Source organism: Plectropomus leopardus, chromosome 11 (genome assembly GCF_008729295.1).
Source record: "Plectropomus leopardus isolate mb chromosome 11, YSFRI_Pleo_2.0, whole genome shotgun sequence".
NCBI classification, from domain to species: Eukaryota; Metazoa; Chordata; class Actinopteri; order Perciformes; family Serranidae; genus Plectropomus; species Plectropomus leopardus.
In genome coordinates this window covers 21,677,953-21,705,306 of record NC_056473.1, presented here as the reverse complement: position 1 = coordinate 21,705,306, position 27,354 = coordinate 21,677,953, and the positions used below count along the sequence as shown (strand labels likewise).

Sequence of the window (27,354 nt, the reverse complement as noted above, 5' to 3'; positions counted from 1 at the left end):
ATTCACAACTGTAGTTTCACCAGGGCTTCGTTAGAGACAGGCACACACAGATCTCCTTTTTTGTTTGTGCATGCAAGCACGCTCTCGTACACGCGAAACCCCTCATGAAGTGCGGCTGCCGTCTGGTGCAGAGGCGTCTTCTGCAGAGTCAGATTACCTGTCATTCAGGAGGTTGCCATGTCTGATGAGTAGATGAATCCTGCCTCAGTGGCAAACATAAAACACAGCCTGAGTGTTATTTTCTGCTCATGGGCCCAAGGTGTTTTCTTACATGTGACAGATAAAGCGAAGAAAATCCCCTCATGTCCCAGGTCTAATGGTGCTCTTGTGACTCTATCAGTGATTTTCCTCTGTTTCTACCCAGAGTAAATAAAGGGATCGCCAACACCACCCCCTCAGGGAGGATATGAATGGCTTGCCAGTCAGTCACTGGCAAATAAGGAATCTCTGGCAAATATAAATTCCCTGCAGGGGCCGAGTGGCACCGGTGTGGCACAAGCTGCTATTTTTCACTGCCTTCTTTTCCATTCACAAGCTGACGGTGGTGCCCGCTAAAGCCCGTCCTCATCCTCGAAGCATTCAGTAAACCATCCGCCTGTAATTACACCATGGACTCCTCTTTTAGTCACAATACTCAAGTCATTAAAACCACTGCTTTAAAGATCAGACTTCTGCACACTGTTCTCGTTAATTTAAGGTACAAATTAAATACTCGCTTCATCTAAAATAACTTTATTGATCAATTGAGATGGACAGCAACCAGAGAGATATTAGTCAGGCGTCCTTACACATCACACGGCTTTTGATGATGTTTTGCCATTTCAGTAATGCAGCTGGATGATTAACAGTGCAATTGTCATGCAGTATTTTGTTATTGTTTGCCTCACAAAGATTTGTTTTGCTGCATGTGTGTAGGTTTGCATTTGTAGATAGTTTTCATCCTCATTTCCCTGAAAATCGAAAGCTAATTAAAAACAAAGAGGCTCAAAGTTTTAGGAGCTCAAGTTCTGCTTGGTTTTTTTTCTACTTGATTAGTTAAAGAGAAAGCATTAATTGACCATTTGTGGGACGCCATAAAGTATCCTAAATTAATCCCATGAATAATATGAGGTGGAAACGAGTGTTATAAAAGAGAGAGACTACATTATAACTTTGCAGTTTCTTTATGTTACCATTTGAATTGTTTAAAGGAAACTTTGCCGATTTTTGACCAACTTATTATTATAACAATTTGAGTATATGTCAATGAACTGTGGTAAACTTCCCTCCATCAAACTGATGGGTTAGGCTACCCCCCACCTCCCACCACCACCGTCACCAACACCGTCAGATGACGCAAAATGTTTCTTTTGGTGGTTTGCTGGCTCTTGGGACTGTTGGGGCAGTTGCATTTCTTTAATAGCATACACCCTTATGTCAATTACCATTCATCATTGCATGCTGTATATAACTGACCATTGGTGTTTGCCTTTAAAGTGTACTGGAAATGTGGCCTTTTAATGTGCACAGAAATGCATGTTCACATTTGGAATTTTAGCTTCAGAATTAAAAGTTGATGAGCAAGTATGAAATTATTTAAATATCACTCATGTTATTTATAATTTAAACAAACTTTGAGCATCATTTTTGTCCCTGTCCAAGCATTTCTTACAGGAAAAGGGCTTGGCACATAACTTTGTTGAGACAAACTGAATGCTATTTAGTCTGCTACTTTTAAGTAAAGTGAGTGAATATTTATATCACATTTATTTGTTTATCTTCTAGACTTGATCAAGGTAAAACATATAAGCCGCAAGGCAGTTTCAACTAGTAATGCATTTGTACAATCACTCTTAATTCTGGTGCTCTTTCTTGTCTGAAATGTCACTGTATGCTGTAAATCATCTGTTTTCTTTGTAATGGTGCCTGCCTGTTTGTCATTGTAGTGTGGCAGCATAATAATTTTTTTGTATGTGGCGTGGGAGGAAAGACGAGGGTGGAAAGAAAGGATCAATGAATGACTTACTTGTCACAAACAATAGCTCTTTATTTCCATACCCAGGAGTTTCTTGTTTTGAATGACCTTAAGTATTAATCAGTGTGCGCGCGCGCACACACACACACACACATTTAAAAAACAAAATTCATGCAGGTACTTCATGATAGGTGATAGTGTTGCATTTACCAAAAGTGCACAATGTAGTAATCCTTTCACACACAAATCCTTGTCAGAGTTCATAAACTGCAGGATTCACATGCAAAAGAATGAAGGACTAATGCATGAGACGACAATAGCCTCTAATCATAACTCTCCAGCACCATCCAACAGGAAGCATCATTTACCTGCCGCCAAGTTAACAAGAGGATTCCTTCTGTGACAGATATTAAACAAGAGCAAGACAAGATAAATGTTAGATATTAGAGACAAGAGCATCCTTGAGCAAGAGAAAATAACAGAAAATTGCTCTACGTCTGATAATGTCCCAAATTACCAGATAATCTTTTGCAACACTGAGAGGAGACTACAACAAAAACAAATCAGTTGTCAGTCGTAGATATTAGAGTGGAAACATCCATTGACGTGATTAGACCTAGCAGGAAAATATGGGCAGTGGTTTAGCTGATGACTGCGAGGGGCAGCACTGTATTTTGGATTCCTCCACCGCACAGACTTCTTAAACATTGTTACTATATCAGCTGCTCATCAACGGTTGGAATCGAAGCAGGATTCAACATATGCATGGCTTAGTTGAGTTTCCCTCATCACTTACTCCCACATAGATTCCAGTAGATGGTGAGGTTTGATATTTACAGAACAGACATCATTCATATTTCTCACCATAAATACAAGAGGAAAGAAACCCAGACTGCACACTTAGTTAGTAATCAGTTAGTAGTTAAAGTTAGTAATAGATCTGATTGAGGTCATTCTTGGTCACCACAATTGTTCCATCCTTCCTTTTTGATGATGAGATCCCTTCTTTGGAGGATTCAAATGTAGGAGAAGACAAACAAAATGCACTTTTTACACACACTAAAAAACTGTAACAGAGCAAAATACCCACCTGATTAGGAAAACTCAGACCGTGGAAGCCTCATATTAGCTTCAGTTGAATTTAAGAATATGATTTTGCACAGATTGAGGACTCTGGATTTGGACCCTCATTTTATGTTTGAGTTTACCAGTCAATATCAATTGTGTGTGTAAAGCAACAGTGAAAGATTTTCGAAAATTATTTGCTGTATTTTTTCAAAATGATACTGCCGTCATGTCAGCAGCAAGTTAGCTGAGCTTAGCATAAAGACTGGAAACAGTGAAATGTCTAGACTGTTTGCATCCAAAAGTAGGATTACCCACCTACCAGCACCTCTTAAGTTAATTAGCATTTTATTCCGTACAGTGAAACGTGGTGTAAAACGTGTTGTGGGTTCGCATTGTGACACACCAAGCCAAAGGTCGCCCGTTGGACAATGTCGCCCTAGTTTTTGCACCTGAACTGCTGGCACTCGCCAGCCTTTGTCAGCTGTTTTTTTGACAAATTAAGCAAATTGAAACAGATGGAGTCCGTCTGAGTAAAATCAAAATTGACTAAAGTCAAGAGGGCATGAGATCAAAACAAACTAGTTATTATAGGTAAGAGAAATGTTTTCAGCAGAAACAGTTCTTAATTTTTTGTGTTATTGTTGGCAGTAAATATCATTTGTTCTTATAACATCAGTTTTTGTTATTAATGTGCTAACTAGCTTCTTAAATCCATCTTCCAGTTTGAATACATAGACTACCGCTGCCTCCTGCTGAAGATTTCTTCTCACGCAGGCGCAAAACTCATGCACTAGTTTGCCCTTTATCGTTGTCTTTGCATTGGTTTTGGATGCATCTTTTTCACTGAGACACAAGTAATGCAAGGCAGCATAACAGTCAGCCTTTACTGCCACTAGTTCTTTAATTTTGGTTTGGTGTTTCTGGGCCTTTACGTGTTGGACTATTTCTTGGCATCACTCAGTGACTTCCTTGAGTCTTATAGTCACAGGGAGGCTGCTTGGCCAAGAAATTGTCCAGCATATAACGCCCCATAAAACCACCAACTGTCAATTTTACAATCCAAGAGATGAGAAGATTGATATCGCTCTAATGAGAGTGGTTTCTGTCTCTTCACCTCGCTCTCAGTGAGAAAATGAATGTGTATTTGTCAAAATGCTGAACTATTGAACTGTTGAACCAATCATCTGCAAAGTAATTGTCATCTACATCCATTGTGCTTTATTTTGCAATGAACTAACAATCCAATCTGACATCTTATTAAAAAAACATAGTGCACTACATTATTTATGTGCAAACAGTACGTAAACAAGCCAATTCAAGTCAAACAAGCATTTCTTACTCTATAATCTCTTAGGTAAAGTTTCTTAAGTGGCTTTTTCTGTCCAGCAACAGCTGCTCAATGGCTCTCGAGGTCGCCTCACTCACATCATCTGCTTTGACCTCCACTCAGGAGTTTCTAAGTCATCGACTTGTGCTGTTCAGGTTGACTTTGCAACAAACTGTTGCCATTCAGCTTCCACTCAAGATTTCAAGCCCTGCTGCTTCACCTCTGCTGCCAACTCAGTATACCTAAGCATTCTCCTTTCATACGCCTCATCTGCTGCATCCTCCCATCACACTGTGAGCTCCTCAGGATACACAACCTGCTGCGCTGTCTGACCACAACACCAAGTCTGACTTTGAGGTACGATTTTCTCCAGGACTGGCAGCTCTCTCCACAAAATGATTCCTATTTGCCCGGGCACCTACCTGCCCCCAAATTCACTTCCTCTTTCCACTTTCATGACAAAAGTAATATCTTTCTTCCTGTGAGCAAACAAATTATTTTTTACCTATTTCCTTCCTGTCGTTGCTGCTCATGGTTATGATGCCAGGTGTACTGGGACAGACAAAATATATCTAAATCTGACTGCACAAGAACAGGAAAGTCCTCATCTACTAGGCCAGTATCGTTTCACAGGGATTTTGAGGTGAGAGGGTAGCACATCATAGTTTGCTTTTCCTCCATGCTCCAGGATTCCCTGCCTTCATGAACATACCTGCCACTTAAATAGTTTAGGAACTGTTAAGAAGATATAAATTCACAATGTTGGCATATGTGATTTTTGGATGAAAGTCATTAATGTGAATTTGATGTGCAATCATTTTTTCTCTTGAATAGCTGAACAAGTTCTCAACTTTTGGTAGATATGCTTATTCTCTATCAGATATTATTCCTTACTCATAGAACCTGCATCAACGAGATACCTCCTTTGCTTTTTGTTTAAAGCTACCATGACATGCAAACCAACATGGTTGCCAGGCAGCAGCTCCAATGATGACCTCAAAGCAGAGACTTCAAAACTGCAGTGTGATATTTGATTGTCAAGATGTCTGTGCAGCAGTCAATGTAATTTTGCTGTTTGTTTTCAAGGCAGCTCTATCACTGGATTTAGACACACTGCTGTTGAGGACACATTTTTCGCCCTGTCTTCTGTGTTTTGTTTCAACATCAATCACTTTGGGCCGGATGGGTCCCTGCTGAGGTTCAGGATGAGCCCCAAATAATGAAAAAAAAAGAAGAAAGAAAAAGAAGCTGTTGAAGAACTGTAGTGGCAGTATGTTGGCAGACTTTTAGACTGAAATGAGAAACCAAAATTTTTGTATGTGGGTTGAAGTCACTTAATGATCATGGTGGGTGTTATCAGGTGTATTTTGCAGAATTTTGTGTGTGTGTGTGTGTGTGTGTGTGTGTGTGTGTGTGTGTGTGTGTGTGTGTGTGTGTGTGTGTGTGTGTATGTGTGTGGGTGCATGCGCCTCAGGCATGAATCCTACACAGCCTGTAACAGATGAAGACATGGCAAAAACAGATGTTATTGTAACTTCAAAATTGCCCTAAATTTGTGACCCTGTTGGTGTTGTTTGGGGTTTTCACCTGAGTGCTAAGCAATGGTCTTTACAGCTCAGTTCCTCTTTTTATTTTATTAAAGAAAAATCTATCTCTGTTTCAGGAATATTCAACTTGCTTTGATTTAGGGCCACTTTTGCAAAAATGAAAAGAGGCTAGGGGCCAGTCCCAGTAGCCCCAAATGTTTTTAGGAGGACATTTATAGGATATTAGAATGTTTCTCTGCTTTTAGGACAATTCTTGGATTACAGGACATTTCTAGGATTTAATGAGGTTTCTCAGATTTTCAAACATTAGAGGTTTAGCTTGGACCTCTGCCGGGGGATGCGTGGGATTCTTCACTGGCACTTCTTTTGGATAAACAAGCTTGATTTTGATGCTGTTTTATGCACTCTACTTATGTATGCTAAAAGAACCAAACCAATTCCCTATGTGAATCTCTTTATTTTTACTGTGAATTAGAAAATGGTTAGGGGGGCCATCCGGCACCCTTTTGAAAGCCAGATTTGGCCTGGGGGCCGTAAGTTGAGTATCATTAATCAAGATACTTTAGAGCTTTATCGTGGCCTTCAGATCCCACTGCCATGTAATTTTAAGGCTTTGGTTCCAATTCACTATTGTTCATTTTGTGCAAGTAACAGTGACTCACACTTAAAATGAAAGGCCTTTTTGAATTGCTGATGTGATTCGATGCCATCCATCTATCCTGTATGGTGGAACCATCGGGTTGATGGCCTCTGACATATTCAAAGGCTGTGTCACTGTCATTCATCCTCCACTGTGACATGGCTGGAGGAAAGGGGAGGACTACACATCCCTGCACGGGTAACGTAAAGGTAGCTAATGTGACATGGCATGAAGTGATTCATATAGACTACCACCACACTTTTAAATCATCCTACGTGAAAGGAGTCAAAGGACGATTAGCGACCTTGTGTGCACACACGCAAGCTGATCTCTAGAAAGGCAGAAAGCACATCCGTGCTTATAGAGGCAGCTCACATGCTCTAAGGCACTTCATCTCCACAGCACGCTTTACTGTCAAACATGCACTAATACCACACATGCACACAAGGGTCACTCATGGGCATGGTCCAAGAGGGGGCATTATTTGAGAAAATGAAAAGAAAATAGTGAAGCCTAATGGCCGAGCTGTAGTTTAACTTTGATCTTCTCTACGATTGGAACAGGCAGCTGAGTGTTTTAGGAACCTCTAGAAGGCAGATTTCAGTTTGAGGCGTAGGCCCTATTTTCAAATCCTCCGTCAAGACCTTGGCTGTAATACCCCTGGCAGCCAAGTCAGCATTATATAATGCATATGAGAGTCTCTTTTATGAAAACAGAAGTGACTGCTCTTAATGGCTTAAGGGCACTAAGTGACGCAAACAGAGAAAATCAATTACGGAACTCATTACTTGCAAGCAAAGCAACAACAAGACGTAAAATGAAGAATGGACGGCAGTTTGAGCAAAAATCATAAGCCTATTAATACAAGTGTGGAGGCTTTTTACCACAAGACTGTTGACAGCATGATATTAAACTATGACAGGCCTCTGGGTGTTGCTGCTCTCATTTTGCAGAACAAGGCGCAGGACTCATAAGCCTGGCACAAGGCTTATAAATCCATGAATTCTCATGTCATTTGCCTGCTCAGTGCAATTAATAGCCTAAAAAGAGTTTCTGTGCAACAGCAGTCAACCAGTCATGCATTCAATAATGACAGTCATTGGCACCTTTGTGCTAATCTTTACTGAAACTCTCTGTTTCTCTCTGTTTCTCTCGGGCCATAAAAGTTTCGATTGAGAGGCACTTGTGTGAAAAGTTGTGCGGGCTTTGGACTGAATGCAAAAGGCCGCAAGAGGTTCCCCACCAACGGCATATGCGGGAAGAGACAAAACTTAAAGTGCAGGACAAAGAGAGAGGGAGGAGAGCCAGCATCGAGGTGAGGTTGACCCGACTCGCACCGGGGACTGTTCTTCTGGTTGGTGTCAGGTCACAGGAGATTGAAGTGGATGTGGAGCAATTGGGGCTCACTCAGCAACGGGAAATCAGGAACTGCTCTGCACACATTTCTGTGGAGACATGCATCCTGGATCAGGCTGTTGCGCTGGGTGGGCGGACCTTGTTCAGAGCCGACAGTACGCAGGATTTCGATGCAAATTTAAAAAATGCTCTGCAGGAATTGTATGATGCAATCAGCAGCAACGTGCCAAGCAACGGGATGGAATTTTCATAGTAGCTGGTGATTTTATTGAACCCTTCAACTCCAAAGATGTAGCAGGATCCAAGACAAATTGTAATTTCTATTAAGTAAATCTACTTTGTACCTTGTATCTTCACAGTACAGCTCAGCAATGGCTGAAATCCTGAATTTAAGGCTTCAAAACGGCAGGCCACAAACTAGTGGGTGACATAGTGGTAGCTACGTCCATTATTTTATATAGTCCATGGTTGATGTGCTTCATGTCTGGCCTTTACTTAAGCTTTCTCCAAAGTACCTTGTGAAGGATAAATGATATCATTTAATAAGAGCACTTTTTGTTGATACAGTCAAGGTTTTAATGCATGTGGACATGCTTCACACAACCTCATGCCAGCACTCATGATTTTCAAGGCAAAACATCACATGTGGCCGTCTCACTTCACTTCAAAGTCAGACTATCATTCTTCATGGAGAAGCACTCATATATACATATTTGACTTCTCTTTTAAAAGGTCACTTTAAAAAAAATATAAGCTCTCCGGGGTTGGCTAAGTCCCAGCTCTGCTTCTGCAGCCAAGTGCATTAAGCTGTGCGGATGAAGTGCCACAGCCGACCAAGCAGAAAAACAAATTGTGCTTGCCTGGACTGGGCAGGGTGGGGCCGGGCCGGGTTAGCTTTGGACTCTATAGTGCCTTGGGCCGCCTGGGACTCAGCCACCATTAATTACTACTAATGAGTCAAGCATGACTGACCTGATGTTGATGGACTGAACATCCTCTATATGGGACAGTGAGGGTTATGGGATACAGCGCTGTGATGGGACATGTGGGGAATGTGGCTCTACTGGTTAGAGGGGTGTAGCAGCAAAGATGCATTTTGATGGTGAAGATGAATAATCGCTGAGGGAAGAAGAGTATAAACATGATGAACAGAGAAGTACTAGCTTCCTGATTTATCATGCTGGGGGATTAAGTCTTTAAGAAGCATTTCTCAAGGGATTTTTTTTTTTCATTTTAGAACAAACCATAAGAGTGAGTTCAGAAATTTTTGAAGTGCACAGTTTGAATAGCTCCTTATTTGTGGCTTTGAAATACTTCAATATCCGTGCTTTGCTGTTTTAAACCTTTAAGTAAACCCCACCTCAGGAACTGAGCAGAGAGTCGAACACTGAACTTGGCCGTTTCAACAATGACTCTCTTTTTGCATTTATATTCCTGGCGTGAGGTGCGTATGAGTCTCACAACTGTGCAGAGTGAAGCAGGAACAGAGGAAAAGAGGGATTTGTGATGTGTGTGTGTGTGTGTGTGTGTGTGTGTGTGTGTGTGTGTGTGTGTGTGTGTGTGCGCTCTTGTGTTTGCTACATGGTGAGGGCCAAAACATGTATGTAACCAACAGAGTGAGGAAAAGTGGAAAGTGAGGACAATTTGGTAGGGCCTCACTTCTTTTGAGAATTTTTTTTAGTTTTTTGAGGACTGGGTTTTAAGGTTCAGATTTGAATACAGTTTAGGGTAAGGGTTGTTGGAGTTAGGCATTTAGTTGTGATGGGGTGTCCAAATTTTTATGAATGGGGGCAAGATTAGATCATGTGGAAAAATATCTGGGGGCTAGCCACTTCTAGCATCAAATGGGTTATTTTAAAGAAAAATCCTGTGCAAATGAGACAAAAGCAACTGCTTCATCATTCAGTAAAAAAGTATTCAACTTTCCATTCGCTACTGAAAGCGGCCAACTTTACGCCTCTTTGCTGTCTGCTACCTGGCAGGAAATGTCTGCTATTAAGTAACTGTTCCTTTTGCGTGTTTACTGTCTATTTATGAAAATACATCAGTTTCCCTGTATAGTTTTCTACTTGATGCGTGTCTACAAATTGTATGATAGTTCTGCCATTGTAAGGTAAGAGAAAAGATGCAAAGAGATATTGCTTTATTAACCAATACTATGTGGGGGGGCACATATAGTATGGACTTTAGACATGCCTGCATTATGTTGAGGGTCCTCATGAAGATAGATTTACAGGTGTGTGTGTGTCTGTGTGTTTACATATGCACACATCATTGATGTGCACATTTGGGTGCGTGCACTTGTGCAGGGATGTGTGTGAGTGTGCATGCACATTCCAGCTCTATGCCATGTGTATTTGAATGTGGTGTGGCTGCTCCCTGCCAGACAGCCTTCTCCGCCCTCCGTGCTTCTTACAGCAGAGCCAGTGTGCCTGGGGGAAAGGCTGGGAAAACATGTGGGGGAGAGCCCAGGGGAGCAGGAGGGAGACCCAGCCTACCTGCTGCCTGCAGCTGACTGGAGTCGGTTGGTGCCGGGGCAGGCAACTAAAATTCGATACCTTCAATATTTGCTTTGGCTCGCTTTGTGTGTTCCGTTAAATGATGTTCTGTTGGCATGGGCTGTAACATATTTAACCTGCACTAACAATCCAGCTTTGGGAACACATCCTTGTTTAAAAGTGTGTGTGTGTGTATGTGTGTGTGTTGCTTGCATCATGCATATTATTTTGCTAATTTCTGTTTGTGATGCATGAGAGAGCAGCACCATCTCTATCGCATAAGCTTTATGGGTTAGAAGTGGAAGATGAGCTTGCATGACTGATTTCTTAAGTGATATTGCAAATTGCTCTATTACAAATTGGCCAATGTTCAACCTTCAGGACGAGAGCAATTGTTCATTGTCAGGACATAACAAAGAGGACATTGTTTTGTCAGACTTTGTACTTTTTCCGTAATAAGTAATACCGTTTAGGGGACCTGGGCTCCTCCCCTGAGGTGTTAGCATAGTTCAGACTTGAATGATCACATTTTCGATACGAGTGCTCTCACATTATCAAAGTGACAGGGATATTTGCTAACGACAGCCCTGAACAGTGAGGGTCATCCCCCCAAGGAGGTGCAGGGGAGGGGGGAAGCAACAGGGAGCGGCACACAGCCCCAGGCCTCATCACTCTTTGCCAGGCATGGCCCACTTCCAGTCAGTGTCTGTGCTACAGGAAGCCACTTTGCAAAGTCAGAATGATAGATTGCACTAGGTGGGTTAAACAATTACGGAGCAATTTGGAGCTCTATGCCTCATAAATTGCTGGTCTGTCATCCTGAAACATCTTGGGGAAGAATAATGAATCAACATTTAGAAACGGAAGTCGGATAAACCACTCAAGCTATTCTTTGATGTTAATAATAACAATATTAAGGGAAAGAGGGTTGTTTTTTGACTGTCAAAGACTCACTTCTTTTTCCTCTAAATTTATTTATTTATTTTTTCAAAAAGGCTCACAAAACCTGCATGCTTACGCAAATGCACCACTTAGATAAAGTAAAATATACAGATATAAGAAAAATACACATTGAATTCACAAACACACATAATACTGGGACATTGTGTTTTTAATCCTCGTATGAACGGGAGTGAGGTAAGAAGAGCTTAATAGCTCCACAGAGTCTTATCATGCAGGTAACTGATAACTGACTCGTCTGTCCGTTGTGAGTACAACAAATCGGCATTTAGAAAACAAATTAGGAACTAGGGAATAGGGCATGCGCTCGACGTGACTCTGTGGTGACGCACAACACACTGGAGGTCTGGCCTGTTTGCTAGGATGGCAGCAGTTATCAGATTATTTCCGCTAGTTTGCAGACATAAGACTCCTGGGAGGAGCAGGCGGAAAATGGAGATAAATTTTTTGGCTGACAGGTATCCATATTGAATGGACTTTATGCATACAGTGGCTTTTATAGGTGAACGTGTGTGTGTACCATTTTAGAAGCTAATAGAAACGGTCATAGGAAACAATACACAGTTGAATGCAGATGAGAAGCTGGTCCTTTTGGAAGACAGAGAAGTGCTATTTTAATGTGTGAGCGGTTACTGTGCACCACAGAAGCCACTGGAATGAAACCTAATGGACCTAAAGCATGACCACATTTTAAAAGATAAGGCTGATTTTATGCCATATTATTCTTACCATCAGCAAAACCACTGAAAAGCCCAAAGCCAACTACGTAGTAGTCTCTCTGTCAATATTTACTGATTTCCTTATTGTGTTTGTGTCTCTTAAGTCCATTTGGCCATGTGAAGATATGAATCTTCAGAAAAACGGGTCACAAATGATTTGTTTACAGTTTTAAAGGTCTAGTTTGGGGGGATTTATTGGAATTATATTGGATGTTATAACTATGTTTTCTGTTTTTGTACAATTGCCTGAAAATTAGAATCATGTTTTCATTAACTTTGAACAAGCCGTCTATATCTACATAGGGAGCAGGTCCTCGTCAGTGGAGTCCACCATGTTGCACCGGCATGTTTCTACAGTATCCCAGAGCAGACAAACCAAACACTGGCTCTAGATAGGGCCATGCGCATTTTCACATTCTCTCATTGTTGCGCTTTTGTTGTTTAACTTAGGTGACCATAATTAGCAGCTCAGTGATGAGCAGTGTCAAAAAACACTGATCTTTAAATGTGAAAATGCTTATTCATAGTTTTTTTTATCGATTGAAATTGATTGGTACATTTGTATTGAGGGGACAAGACCTCTTTGGATTATCCAGTTCCAATGAATCCTATGAACATCTGTATCCTAAATTAACAGAGAAAAAAGGTGAGCACACATTAGCAGGTGCTGGGCTAACGGCCCCTCTCCAACGAGCCAAACAGCATTAAAAGAAAACTGATTTGTAACCTGAAAGTGCTTTATTCAATGTTTTTATTGGTTTAAATAACTCTGTCCTTTTGTTTTGGAGAGGAGGAGACCTCTGCGGAAAATTCAGATCATGGTAAAACACCTCCTAAACAATAAACACTGAATGAATCTGCAATTCCCACCACTAGATGCCATTAAAATTCCCCTGAATCTGGACCTTTAAAATGTCTCATTAACTTTATAAAACAGCTGGGCGCTGTGGTTTCAAACAGAAATACCTAAACAAGAGTAAATGGTGCACATATTGGGGATTATTTTCGAATGCTCATTTATACACATTTGTTTCTCTGTGAGTGTTTATAGCACCAGGATAGTGTATTTGGGGATGAGTAAAAATAAAACTGCAGTGCTCACATTCATTTTAATGAAGCAACATCTCTGCACAGCAGTTTGGCTCGCTGATGTGTTCTTAATACAGCAATGAAGGTCTTCATCGCAGACGATACTTGTTAGGAGTATTTCATAGTTTGTTTTAGTCCCCTTGTGGGATTCCTTGAAAATAAGAGGAAATGGAATATCACCAGATTTATCCTTTAACTGAGTCATAATGAGAGCAAGACATTTTCACCCTATCCTCCACTGAGCAGACCACACTGTGGATTACAAATCCTGGTGTCATCATTTGTCATCACTCCTTTACTTTGTGTGATGTTCTGCCCAGAATACTCTGAATCATCTGCTCTTCCACTTATTGCAAATGTCTTGTTCACTGCATGTTTGCTCTTTTCCTCATAAGCATGTGCTTTTAAAAGTGACATTTTCCCAAATGACTCTTGGTCTTTAGTCAGGTATCAAATGGAAGAGGAAGAGTGGGAAATGTATTTGGTTTTCTCACAAGAAAAGCCAGTGCAGATTGTAAACAGTTCAAGAATTGTGCAATGCGGATCTTCATTAAAAGAAGCTACTGTAAAAATGTTGGTAAACACGATTAATAGTGCATGAGAGTTGTGGTTTGTTTCTTTTTTTGATACACGCCACACACTTACTGGGAATACCTTCATCTCTCTCTCTCTCTCTCTCACACGCACGCACACACACACACACACACACAGGCAGAGGAACAAACATTCAAACATGCACACGCTGCACACAGGCAGTGACTGTACCTTTCATGCCTCAAGGATTCACCGTCTTATCTACTTTGCACTTTGCGTCATATTTACTGTGCTGAGTTTTCATGTCCGAGAGCATCTTCACTTAAAAGCTCCCAGTGTGTTTACAAGTTGCTCGATGTGATGTCACCCCTTTAAAACGACCCAGAGGAAAATATCCCCTTGCAGCAAATCTCATTTTATGACATTAGTCATATCCTTTAATTACTCCAGTGCCCTCAGTGTAAAATGAGCAGTTACTTCAGAACACTATTGCATTTAGCAGGATTGCTGCGTCTCTATGTCAAAAAAGTTCAGTGGCTTTTCATATTTTTTAATCACAGCAGCTCCATCCATGATTTTACTGTAATGCGACAAACCACACAATCCCACTTTTTTCTCCCCCTCCCCGTATCAGATTATATGAGATAATTGTGAGGAAGAAAATACCATAGCGCTGCTTTTTAAGACTCTCCCAAAGCTCAGAGAGAGGTAGTGCAGGGTGAGCAGAGAGATTACGGCTCAGTGACTTCAGATTTTTCCCTGCTGCTGCTGATTGCCAGTATTGTCTGGAAAGCATCCTGCGGGAGGCGTTCGACTCATGGATATTACACACAGACTTATTACCCTTGACAGAAGAAATGAGATGAAAAGAGAGAAATAATAGCGAAAGAGCTGCTACCTCGGGGTGGAATAACACACAGCCTGCAGGACGGCTGGTTTCCCTCTGATTGGAGAAGATTGCGTAATTTTAGTCGTGCCCTTGTTGTGCGTCGGTCACCCGTCACAAGTCTGTGTGTGTTGGAGTGTATGGTCTATTGTGTGTTGATGACTTGTGTAGTATGTACCCACGTTTGTGTTTTTTGTTTGGCATACTCACATCTATCTTCTTTTTTTAGCTCTTATATGTTGCTATTTCCAAGCTGGCTGCAGTGATTCAGTGGCCACGGTCTCAGCTGACCTTTTATCTCTTTGTTATCTATCTCTCCATTATTATTAGGCAGAACAATCATGATAATTAATATTAAACTGTAAAAAAAAAAAGGCACTTCCAACAAAATTCAAGAAATGGAACCTGCTATGACTTCCAAGTTGAGTGGCAGACCTTTTCATGCAAAAAACTAACATTAACAATAGTGCTCTAACACGCTGTTTAAAGAGGGTTTGTAATATTCAGCTGAAGAATTTGAAATGAAGATTATCCATTTATGAGTGCATTTTTATTCACCGTTTTTATACACATTTGCATTTTGCATGTAAAAAAACCAGTGTGAAAACACCGCAAATTGGAGAAAAAAGATTAAATATTGCGGAAAAAAGAACGTTTTTACTTTGCTACAATGGAAAAGTTAGCGTATCAATAAAAGCAATGTACATAAAGCCTGTGACCTAAAGGTCTATTGTCTATGTTACTGAACTAAAACTACTTCAACGGGCCAAGTGGGTAACAAAACTATGGTGACTGACGTGAAAACACAAAAATGCAAATGGCCCTATCTAAAGCCGGTTTTTGGTTTGTCTATTCTGGGAAACTGTGGAAACAACATGGCGGACTCCATAGAGGAGAAGCCATTCTGTATGTAAATACAGCTCGTATAAATGGCTCATTCCAAGGTAACGAAAGCCGGATTGTTATTTCCAAGTGATTATAAACTAATGGAAACACAGTTATGAATATTATTTTCCATGTGTGCCAATATATCCCACTATATCCTACACACTGGACCTTTAAACATCCAATTAAACTTTTTTTACACTGTAGAAATAAAAAAAATTGCAACAGATAAGAGCATCAGATCTGTATGGACTACTCAGGAGACTGAAATTGTTCCTCAAACGATTACATGAAATGTATCTTGAGGCGACCTTCTACTAATGTTCTCATAATAGTAAAGGATGATAGTACATGTTAATTGACATTTATTTTTGCCAATTATCTGGGCCAAAACACTTGACTTGCACCGTAAAGTCAAATATATAATAAAGTAGGCCTCTAATTTTACATTAATTCATTTTTTGGCCACATGGGGGCAGCTCAACCAGCGCCATTGGACATAGGCCTACAGTATTTTTATCTAGAATATTGTTATGATAAAGTGTTAGGGAGCGACATTAGCATTCATTCAGTCAGGTTTCTGACCACCTGGTGGATTTAAGTCAAATGTTTACTCTCCTTTGCAGTCTGCTTTGATCTCCACCAATATCCGAGGGAAAAATCTCATTCTTTTACTGCTGCTTCTCTTTGTTCACCAGCTAGTCGCTAACTGTCTGTTTGGTGACGGGCAGGAAGCATCCAGTTGATATAGTAATATTGATTAGAGCATCTTTAAGAATCAATTTCACAAATTAAATATATACCGGTTTACAGAGTTGTAATTAAGTGATTGAGAACAGCTCTGTGTTCTGCTGCCAGCAGACGCTGTCGGCTCGAAATTAAAGATAAGATGGACTAAATCAGACTGGGCACATTCGTCCGTTTGCTTCTTGATCTCTTGGTGTCTAATGGACACCTGCATCAAGGAGTGTCAACAAAGAGTCGTGACTTCAATCAAGAAAATCTAATCTAATCAAAGATCATACACACCATTACACATAACAAGTGAAACAGCAACGCGGTGGAGGACAGGGGGGTGACAAAATGATTCACTGGATTGTTTCAGCGTCTTGTGTCAGCAAGTGGAAGCCTCAGTGAAGTGTCCTTGAACAAAGATGTGAGACAATTACTTATCAGCTCCAAGATGCACTGTTATGTGCGTGAGCTTGACCTTTGACCTCTGCTTGGAGGAGGGGTGTCAATAGAAAATGACAACGGCATCACGTTCATTATTTAAAACAAGAGCAGACGAGGTTTGTTGTGCTCATACTGGACTCTTCTTACTGTTGATCTGAGCAAAAAAATGAACCCAAACCTACCGTCTGAATGTATTTCCTTTGGCGCATTACTCATACTTGTGTAAGAACACATCAGGAGGCTTGTGTGTTTCTTTCAGAGCGACATATGATGCAAGCTCGGGAGCTTTTTCAGTCCTTTGTATTAGGGACAGCAAGAGGATCTTCAACAGACTGTACCCTGAATGTGGTTGCCCAGCAAGAGGAAATATTCTGTTTGGATTTAGCTGAACACACTGCTCTCTCTGCAGAGCACATCCAACTAGACATGAAGTGCCTGGGATTAAGACTTTTTAATTACTAATAATTATCTGTGTGTGTCTGCTTTTGTGTGCACGCACCTTGGTGTTATATGCAGCATTGCTCTCCATTAACTTCTACCAGCATTTTTGCGTGTGTGCATGTGTTTGTGGTTCATGCAGTGCTCACATGCCTCTCCCTCTTCCAGTTTTCTAATTTAAACAGACATTTGCATGTGTATTTTCTCACAGGACTCGTAGTTGCAGAGTCCTGCTTTATATGACTGGCACAGAACTAAGCCATTAAAGACTTGTGGCTACCTCAGACCATACTGTGGTCACCTGAGAGCCCAAACCGAGACCGTACCTCTGGAGATTTACAGTCAATCCAGGCAAAACTGCATTCCTTCGAAAAAAGCACAGTTTCATATTATCACCTCTATGACTGCACATACGGTGAGGATTATTCAGAATGAAAAAAGGGGCAGTTTAAAGAAGGAGACGCATTCTAACACATTTTTACACACGTCACTGCTCTGTTTCCCGCTTTCCATCTCGCTATGATCACTCGTTTGGTATACATATGGTAGCCATCTGGCCTGGCAGAACAGAGCCGGAGCCCAGAGTGGGGCAGCACTACTGTGATCCATGTACAGTAACAACATGATTAACCCTTTAGAGCCATAACAGCACACTAAAAACAGTCTTTCTGGCATCTCTTTAACTGTGTTTGCATCCTGCTGTCTGTATTTGTCTTCTTTTCAACTAGTCAAGTCAGCAATAACATCTCACCCATCCAAGTACTGCTTTACTGTACCTGTTTGTTCAGTACATTTGTGATTTGTCAGATCAAAGCACAACTCCACTGTCTTTGTATCTTATCTCTCTGCAAAACTCAAAGCCAGCGCTCCTGCAGAGCAGTGTGTTTAGGGAAGTGCAGTTCTCTGTGTGTCCCTCAAAAATAGATTTAAGTGCAGGGTAGGAGCCACATCGAGGTCAGCGTTCCTGTCCCACTGCTCTAGTCAACCCTGAGACAAGTCAGAGTGGATCTACGCTGCAGTAATCTGCCCTCTGACAGACAGAGCCAGAGTTAAAAATGAGTTAAAAATAAAAATAAAGAAAATATGTAATGTTTGTTTTCTCACATACGCTCCATTTTGGTGCTTTTTATACACTCTGGCACCCTTTTTTACATTTAAAGTACAAAAAAATTCATTGTTGGCCAGTTTCTTTTTATTGTGAATTAGAAAATGGTAAGTGGGCTCACTGGCACATATTTGCGGGGCAGATTTGGCATAAGTTGAGTAATTGGTTACTTAAGTATCATTGACCTTTTGACCTGATGAAGGTCCAAGTGGAATGGACACGTTGTCTTGAAAATAATTGTGTTGCATGTCGTAAGTGTGCAGGCGTTACCTTTCTTCTACTTAAGTATCATTGGCATACAATGTTAGTTTTACGATAAAATGCTTTTATTAAAAAAAAGCATTTTTCACATAGCTTATAACAATGGTTCCAACTGGTGGTGGATTGAGGTCCAAAAGTGGGTTGCTGGTCAGTTCAAAATTGAACAAAAGTGACTTTTGAACATGTGAAGTCTTAAAAATAAATAAATAAATTCCATCGCAGAGCTTTGATTTTGAAATGCTGTTTGTGTTTATTCATTTTATGTCTAAGCCAATGTGCTTACATTTTTGTAAAATAAAATTAAATGTGGTAATTCATATTGTTTGGACCTTGAGCTAATGACTAAAGAGAAATCCAGGTGCCACTTACTGGACCAGTTGGGAACCACTTACTTATAACATGGTTTTAGTTACTAAACAAACAAACAAACAAACAGGCATTAGATTGAGGCAGAGTCATTTTAGATTTTACAGTTAATGTTGTTCCTTTAAATATTTAGCAAATGAACTGCATATAGTTTCTCATTTGCATATCACCGATTAGGAAAGAAGTAAATGAATCAACATAAAGCAAAGAATAAAGACTCTCAGGAGGAAGTTTGTCTTTTTGCATTTGTAGTTGATATATTGGCGATAGAGTTTTATTATTGATAAGGGGCGTTTTTCTTTCTGGCAGTGAATGTTGAATATGAACTGGATCTCTTATGTGCAGCTGCATATCACACAATATGACTAAGTTGCATTCAGTGACATCTTAATGGGAACCCTTGCACTCATTACTTCTTCTCCAGCGACAGTGCCGTGCTCGCAGCATCATTCTGCCTCCTCAGCTACGCTGAATTGCTGCCATATGGCAAACAGGACTGGTTCACTTAAAGAGTGGCAGGTGTCTTATATAATCCCTTGCTACTGTGCATCCTTAAATAATAACCAACTCTTATATCATTATGATGACCATAAAATGAGGTCAAATATCTTGTCTCGTGTAGTTAAACTTTAGTTTGAAACCAGAGAACATCACTTTTCGAGGGGGATTTCTGGTGCAGTGACAATCACGAGGAAGATAGTGACAATCATCACGCAAGCACACTCGCAGTGAGAGCAGCTACAGTCGGCAGCATATAAGAGCTCCATCAGTTCCTCCCTGAGGGTAGACAGTGCCTTGCATTAGGACACAGAGAGCCAGTGAGTCACCTTGCCTCAGTCTATCCTGAAAGCATTCAGCACTTCACTGTCAGCTGGTCCTGTAATTCCCCTGAACCAAGGTTAAGGAGCTGGATAGTTAAAGCTCAAGTGTAACAGTAAGGTGTTTTTATTCTTGTTTTTCAGAGCAAGAATTCAGTCCTAAGTGGACTCATGCAGCCCTACAATACATGCTGGTATCTATATGATTGCAATTGTGGCTGGAGCTTCCTCCAACAGAAAATCAAGTCCAGAAAAATAAAAAGAATGAAATGACTTTGATGACAGGGTCAGGGTTAAAGTGAAAGAGGCTGTTTCGACCCTCCTGAAAATGATGGTGTCTGCAGTGCAGTGTTCAGCTGGATCACACCTGGGGGGCCTTTAGTTGAACATCAAAAGAGGTGGGTCATGAATCCTGTGGTCACGCTCGGAGTGTGCTATTTACTCTGGTATATAATTGTTTGAGAAGAAAGTATGAGTAAGGAAGGTGCCACAGTAGCCCTCCTGCTGCTTTAAATGGTTTAAGATGGATTTCCTGCAGTTTGCACAAGTGAGCGCCAAAGAGGGCACATTCAGAGCAGTTAAAGCGGTAAAGGAGGTGTTTTAGAGTAATCCCTGTAGATATATTTCCACAAAAACAGCGAGAAAGTTCCCTTTTCTTCATAGTTGATCTTGTCGGCTTGTCTGGAGTGTTTGCTGAAAACTGTAGCTGTTTAGGACGCTGGTGCAGCAGATGGTGATGTCTCCTGCTTTATGTTCCAGGGTTGTGCAGGTTGTCAGGAGCTCTCTGACCTGAACAAAGATGTAGATGAGATGGTGCCACGGCTGCTGCTGCTCTGTGAGCATCTGCTCTGTAGATTTAAAATTAAAATAACTGTGACTTATTATCAAGAAATCTGTTTCCAGATGTTGTTTTTTTTTCTACACAGTTTTTATTACTTGTATAATGCATGGCGAATAACAAAAGTAGAGTATAATCAGACGCATGCCTTTAAAATCAGCACATCTGAGGAACTGTGGATTTAAAAGCCACATTTTCTCGATTGTTAGGGACTCTATGGACATTATTGGGAGGGGGGCTAAGAATTTTAAAAGCAAGGCCAACCCCAGCTTTGTTGCTCTTCTTTTTAAACCTTTCCCTGGTTAAAATATCTCAAAGTAAAATAACAGTATTGAATTGGTGTAATTACATATACTTCGTTTTGAACGTCCACCAATTTTTACACATTTACAAAGTATTGGTGAGTACAACTGCATCTGTCAGGGGTCTCCAAAGGGGGGGCAGATTAAGTAATGTGAAAAAACGTAGGCACAGCTGCCTCTTGCATTATATGGGTTACTAAAATAAAAATCACATACAAATTAGACAAACGCAACTGTTTCATCTTCTATTGAAAAAGTATTCAGCCGGCCCCAGCTCCTGAAAGCTACAGCCCTCATTGTCAGTGCTGTTCTTCCTTAATTTGTTTGCCTGTTTATCATATCTTTATGAAAACACAGTAGTTCTGCCTGCATAGTTCATACTTGGTGCATGTCTATAAACTATGATAATCCTGCCATCAGCAGATAAAACTGAGAAAAGTCTTGCTTAATTAACCAACATTGTCAGGCAGGCCACACATAGTATAATTTTAAAGACAAGTTGCTGGGGGTTTAAAATCTGTCCAAAAGCCACAATCGGACTTTGGACATGCCCGGCATGAAAAAAGCAACTAATTGCATAAGACACCTTAATCTCCTACAGAACTGTTGACAGTGGAGTTGTAATGTTGTTTATCTAGGCAGCAGGTTTTGACAAGGAAGAAAAATGTATAAAATAAAAAGATAATGTCTCTGGTTCTGCTGCAGTGGTTTTGATAATTGTTTTATACTGTCCATTGCGAGTCCACTAATGTTTTAGAAGTGCAGTGCTAAACTGGCACAGCACATGTTTTGCATGCTCATGGAATAATAATTTCACATAGCTGCTAGATCACAAAATAGAGGCAGAATTATCTATTGTTAAAACTATAGCAAACGTAACAAAATGATCCAACCTGTTCAGGGACATTTTTTGACCTAGAACCCTTTAATGGCACATTTTGTGTGTGTGTGTGTGTGTGTGTGTGTGTGTGTGTGTGTGTGTGTGTGCGTGCGTGTGCGTGTGTGTGTGTGCGTGTGTGTGTGCGTGTGTGTGTGTGTGTGTGTGTGTGTGCGTGTGTGTGTGTGTGTCTTCCTTTTTTTTTTATCATTCCCTCTCTGAGTTATGATGTTTTTGCAGGTTCGTGCATGTAGTGCAGTCAAGACCTTTTTTTTGTTTGAGTTATGATCCGGATAGTTGATCTGTCAATTTGGTCAGAGCTGATCATAACGATGAACGAGAGGAGTAGCTGCTGCTAAAGATTATTTTGGCCGTTTCTTGCCTTTATTGTAGTGCAGTCAGAGAGTGACAGGAATGGGGGAGAGAGAACAGGGATGACACGCAGCAAGCGGCCCCAAGCCAGAATCGAACCCGGGCCGCTGCTTAGGACTCGCACTCTACTCACTGAGCTAGAGGCCGCCCCATAAAACTTTTAAACACAGTGCAATCAACAATTGAGTTTCACTTTTTGTGGGCCTGGCTCCAAAAATATAAAATCAATATGTGGCAGCAGATGTTCTAATCACAGCAGGCCACCACAAATACATGTAGGGAAACCCTGACCTTTGCCTACCCAAAAAAAAAAGAAAGTGAACTTTTCTGAATCACTCCTTACATGTTTTAACGCCTGTCTCAATGGGGAAAAGTAAAATGAATCACCCTGAATGCAACTTTCTCCTCCTGCAAGATGAATGAAAAATGTCACCTTCACCGCAGGCAGCATGTGCATTAAATTAGCAGCGTATTATGAGAAAAGAGCCATTAAGGCCAAAGCTACTTTTTTCTCACAGTGATTAAAGGTCTAAGTAGAGAGTTGCTGTTTTCAGCCATTTCATAAGTTGACACCCTGCAAATGATAAGAAGGGTGCAGCACGACACTGCAGAGGAATAAGAAACTGTCAGCAAAGCGAATTGGAGAGCAGTCTGCCTCGTCACCCTCAGAGCAAAGAGGGCTAACTAACACACAGAGGTGTGACTAATGAAAATGCATTTGGAATATCACACATTATTTCCTTTGGGAGAAGTCTCTGACAGGTGCAACTAGGAGGCATAATAACTACGATGTATGGCCTTCCTTGTTTTTTCTCCTTCTGCACGCACATAGTACACATTAATATGACAAATATATTAAGGAAATTAATGATATCATAATATTGAAGAGTGGAAGCAGACTGTTTACATTCCCTTTTTGTCCTGTAAAGAAAAATCCTGAGTGAGTTAACCCAATTTCTTGCATACGAGTAAAATTGTTACTTTTAAGACTGTGGTCTTGTGCTCTATCATGACATTAATGTAATGCCCTTATCTCTGTCTGTCTCTCTCTCAGGTGTGCTCAGCCTACCTGAGGGTCTGACTCTTCACAGGGACCAGCAGCGAGCAGGGAAGAGCGGAGAGGGAAATGCCTACAGTCAATCTGAGCTACGATCCATTGAACAGTGTTTACTGGCTACACGAGTGGGCAGCATCTCTGAACTCAGTGAGTGTTGTGTGTGTGTCTGTGTCTATGTGTGACAGAAAAAGTCTGGGTGGAGAAATGAACAGATGTTGCCTCCTTCTACAATTTGTCCTGAGAGTCAATGCTTCCAATTAATAGCCCACCTGCTCCAGTGGAGCTGCTCACTGGTCAGTTGGTCAGTGTCACGTCATGGTCAGACAATGCTTCCAAGTTTTTAGGGAGACCCTTTGCTGTTTCACCATGACAATGCTCCTGTGCACAGACAGAAGTCCATAGAAAAATGTTTTCCCAAATTTGGTGTGGAGGCAGACCTCTGAAGCGGGGTTGGGGGTAACTTTTGTTGTCTGATATTACATTTTTATGAATGAAAGCTTGAAATGTATCTGTGTTTATCTTTCAAAACTTGAACTTTAAATAAGCTAATTTATTCTGGTCACCGTCAGTCACTCCCACTGACTGCTGCAATGCAATTTGATATTAACCTTATCACTTGCATTGCTTATCAATGACATCACAACTTGTGGGGGTCGTGAATTTGTTAACTGCACCATCATTGCAATTAACACGCATGCATACATGCTTTTAATGTCTCTGCACTTGTCTCAATTGTGTGGGTGTGGACATTTCCCAGTGTGTATTTGTCTGTGTGCTGACTCATGATAATAATGAATATGGTGTTGATTTAACTCTCAGCAGGATGTGTTTTGGTTGTGGACTGGATGTTTGTTTTTCACTAAGGCTGTGGGTGGCTTAATATTTAAAAAGTGCTTCGTAAGACTACTTAAAGCTCATATGTAGGATTGGGTATCGTTTTGGGTTTTTTCAGATATTGGTGCTTAAATGATACTTTTAAAACTAGTGCCTAAGCAGTGCCTGAGTCAAGAGGCTATTTAAATAAAAGTGGTTTATGACATTCAAGGTCAGCTTTTTTTATTGCAAAGGCAAATTTAAACTCACAATTGTTCTAGTACACTTAGCAGTTCAAAGAATAATTAAATATATAAATATGGATAAAGCATTATTAACAAATACACCTTGTACATAAAAACCAAAGCTAACTGCAATAACTTAACACTAAATAACAGTTACAGGACTTCTAACAGCAAAATAAATATTGATTTGCCTCACTAACTCAGGAGAGACTCAGCAGACAAACATTTCTATATAATCTGTTTATCAGTGGCTGAGACTGTCACTAGAATAAGAACAGCTGGTCCACCTTATAAGTCCACCTTAAGGGAGACTGGGAGATTAACTTGCTAACTTTGGTTCTCACCCCCTTCACTGTTCACACGCTGCACTGTGAGTTAACTTAATACTGTCTGCTCCGCTCGCTGCAGTCTCACTATCACCAGCACACACATGCTCCACTTGCTCTGTCTTTATGACGAGCACTCACTCTCTGTCTTGCTACACACAAAATCTGGTATCAAAATGAGACACCAAAATATGCAATATGATTTGGTCTGGTCAGTACAGGTCCTATAGGTACCAGTGCCATGTTGTAACCAGGTATCAGTACCCAGCCCTACTCATATGACAGTAATATTGGCCTTTGACATGCCTGTACAGAAAACTCATTCAGCACCTTTGGGATGAATTGGAGTGCGGACTGGTAGCCAGGCCTTATCGCCCAACACCAGTACCCAAATTCATTAACAGGCTTTTTTAACAGTAGACACGAGTAGGAAAAGCACAGGTGTTACTAATAATATTAACAATGGTTCTGTTATATTTAAGTGTCATGACAGTGTGACAGTGAGCCAGCATGCACAATAGCAAGACCCTGAAACTGAAACAGCAAATTGGAATTCAGCCATCATTAATTATTAACACCTGCGCTTTTCCTACTGTGACAAGTCAAAATATCTTCTATGGGAAAAGGTCCCATTTATGTTCTCTTGTGGCTGAATAGGAACAAAGCCCCACAGCCAAGGTCCACAGACTTGTGGAAAGCCTCCCCAGAAGAGACAAGGCTGTTTCAGCAGCATTTTAATGCACAGGGTTTGGAAATGAGATGTTTCAAGGTCTCATATGGGCATTATGTTTGGGTGTCCACATACTTTTGCTTCCTATCTTATGTTTATAGTAGGGTATTGTTTGAAAGATGATGATACCAATACCAGTACCCTTAAAGTGATTCGACCACTTAATTGGATGTGCAGACCACGTGATAACAGCAACAGAAAGAAAATACAAAAAAACTCGAATGTTGGTGTCATTTTGCTGGAGAAGTTTCAATACTACATAGTGCTGGGTTATTTCAGTCGATTGAGTAATGATACCCAACCCTATGTGACTGGGATGCCTTCGAATAACAGCATATGAGTTCAAGGAATCTACCATTAAAAAAACTGTGTATTAGTGTGTGATCAATGAGGCTGAAAGTTAGTAGTTGCAGTAGTTGTGTGTTTTAGCTATAATCTCCAACACCTGTTATTGTGGGCTGATACTCAATAGTTTTAAATTTGACCCTGCCAAGAAAACTCCAAAATAATAAATGTTCAACACTTGGTGTTTCCCCCAAAGTTTTGTTCTTGGACTAAAAATCCTTTGAAGCAGTATTGAACCATCTGATACAAAATCTGAAATTAATTTTGGTATTTTAGGAGCTCTCAGTCAGCGTTACCCATTACACTTATTCAGTGCTAGAAAGTGCTATAAAACTATGATTAGCCATACATCTGTCTACCATTTTCAAACTTGAAATATTTTAACAACTATTGGATGGATTGGTTCAGAGGATGAATTGATATGACTTTGGTGACCCCAAAGTTTTCTGTTAGCACCATCAGCTAGTCAAAAGTTTAACTTTTTCTGTCAAATACCCTAAACTAATGGATAGGCAAATTTTGGAAAGACATTTACAGTTCCCAGATAATGATGCCTACTTCTTTGGCAACCCTTCTCTAGTGTTACCATGAGGTTTAAATTTGTGCTTTTTTGGTTAAATGCCTTAACAGCTCCAAAATTATATCAACCCGGAATTAAATATTAAAACATGCTGTAACCACTGTAGGTCTTCGTCAGGCCTTTTAAAAACAGACAGCGTATGGTACCTGTACTCACCTGTATGGTAGCATGACAAATGAAAAAAATCAAAAATAATGAAAATGCAAAATAACATGAAATGAGATCACACACAAAAAATATATATATACATCATAGGAGATATGTCTATGTCCATATTGACATTTTAAACATAAGCTCTGAGGAAAAAAAGGCCAGCCTTTAAAAACAAAGAGATTAACTACTGAAAACACGTGAAGCCAATATCCGCATTGAGACCAGGATACTCTATTGCATCCAAATGATCCTATTTGAGGGATTTTTATGATTTTGGTGCAGATAGTCGTGGTACCCACAGGATTAGTCAGCCCAGTAACCTTTGCTTTAGGGCCACCAACAGGCCAGAGTTTTTTCTTATCAAGCAAAACATCTCAATATCTACCAGCTGGAATAGGAAAGCATTTTGTACAATTATTTTTGGCTCCCATAGGATGAACTCTGATAACTAACTGGGTGGATTGCCATGAAACTTGGACCTCCTCACAGAGCTGCAGACTCTTTGTTTTAATAGGCCTTTGATGAATTTGTGAATGAATTCCAAAACATTTTTGAAGTTTTTATAGAAGGTGTGCGACTCTTGTCTGCTATAAGCCCCCCTCACATTTGCTTTGGATGGCATTATTGGCTGATTTGATAATGCAATGTTTAACAAGACAAAACTACTGTTCCGCTCCATCAGTAAATCACTGTATCATAATCTTGCTGCGCATGCATATATGCGTATTTAAATGAATGTGAATCAGTACACTGTCAATGAGAGCAACTCTAATGAACCAGCGCTATTTATTAGGCTTATAAGTTTGACACCCCCCCAAAAGTTAATTGAATGTCTATCTACTCACAATGTACTCATTATTCAAAGAATAATGGGCATATAAATGCTTTCTGAATACATTTATACAGTACAAAGTCATTTACATCAGCTTTAGGAGTCTGTTTTACACTGTATAATGATAACAGCTTTCTGCATCATTTGAGAAATTAAATACTGATTATGTTTTACCCATTCATTAAAAAAAGTTAGAATACACAACAGTTCAATAAAGCAGAGGTTAGCACAAGGACTGCATGAAGTTTCCACCTTGT

General features: G+C 40.4%; 1 protein-coding gene across 1 annotated transcript in view; it reads left to right on the top strand.

Annotated features, from left to right (window-relative positions):
* Nucleotides 1-27,354, top strand: part of btbd11b (BTB (POZ) domain containing 11b) — an 88,320-nt gene that overhangs the window by 31,269 nt on the left and 29,697 nt on the right. Inside the window, exon 2 of the mRNA XM_042495909.1 lies at nt 23,071-23,220. Coding sequence (XP_042351843.1) covers nt 23,071-23,220 — 150 coding nt within the window. The remainder of the gene's footprint in view (nt 1-23,070; nt 23,221-27,354) is intronic.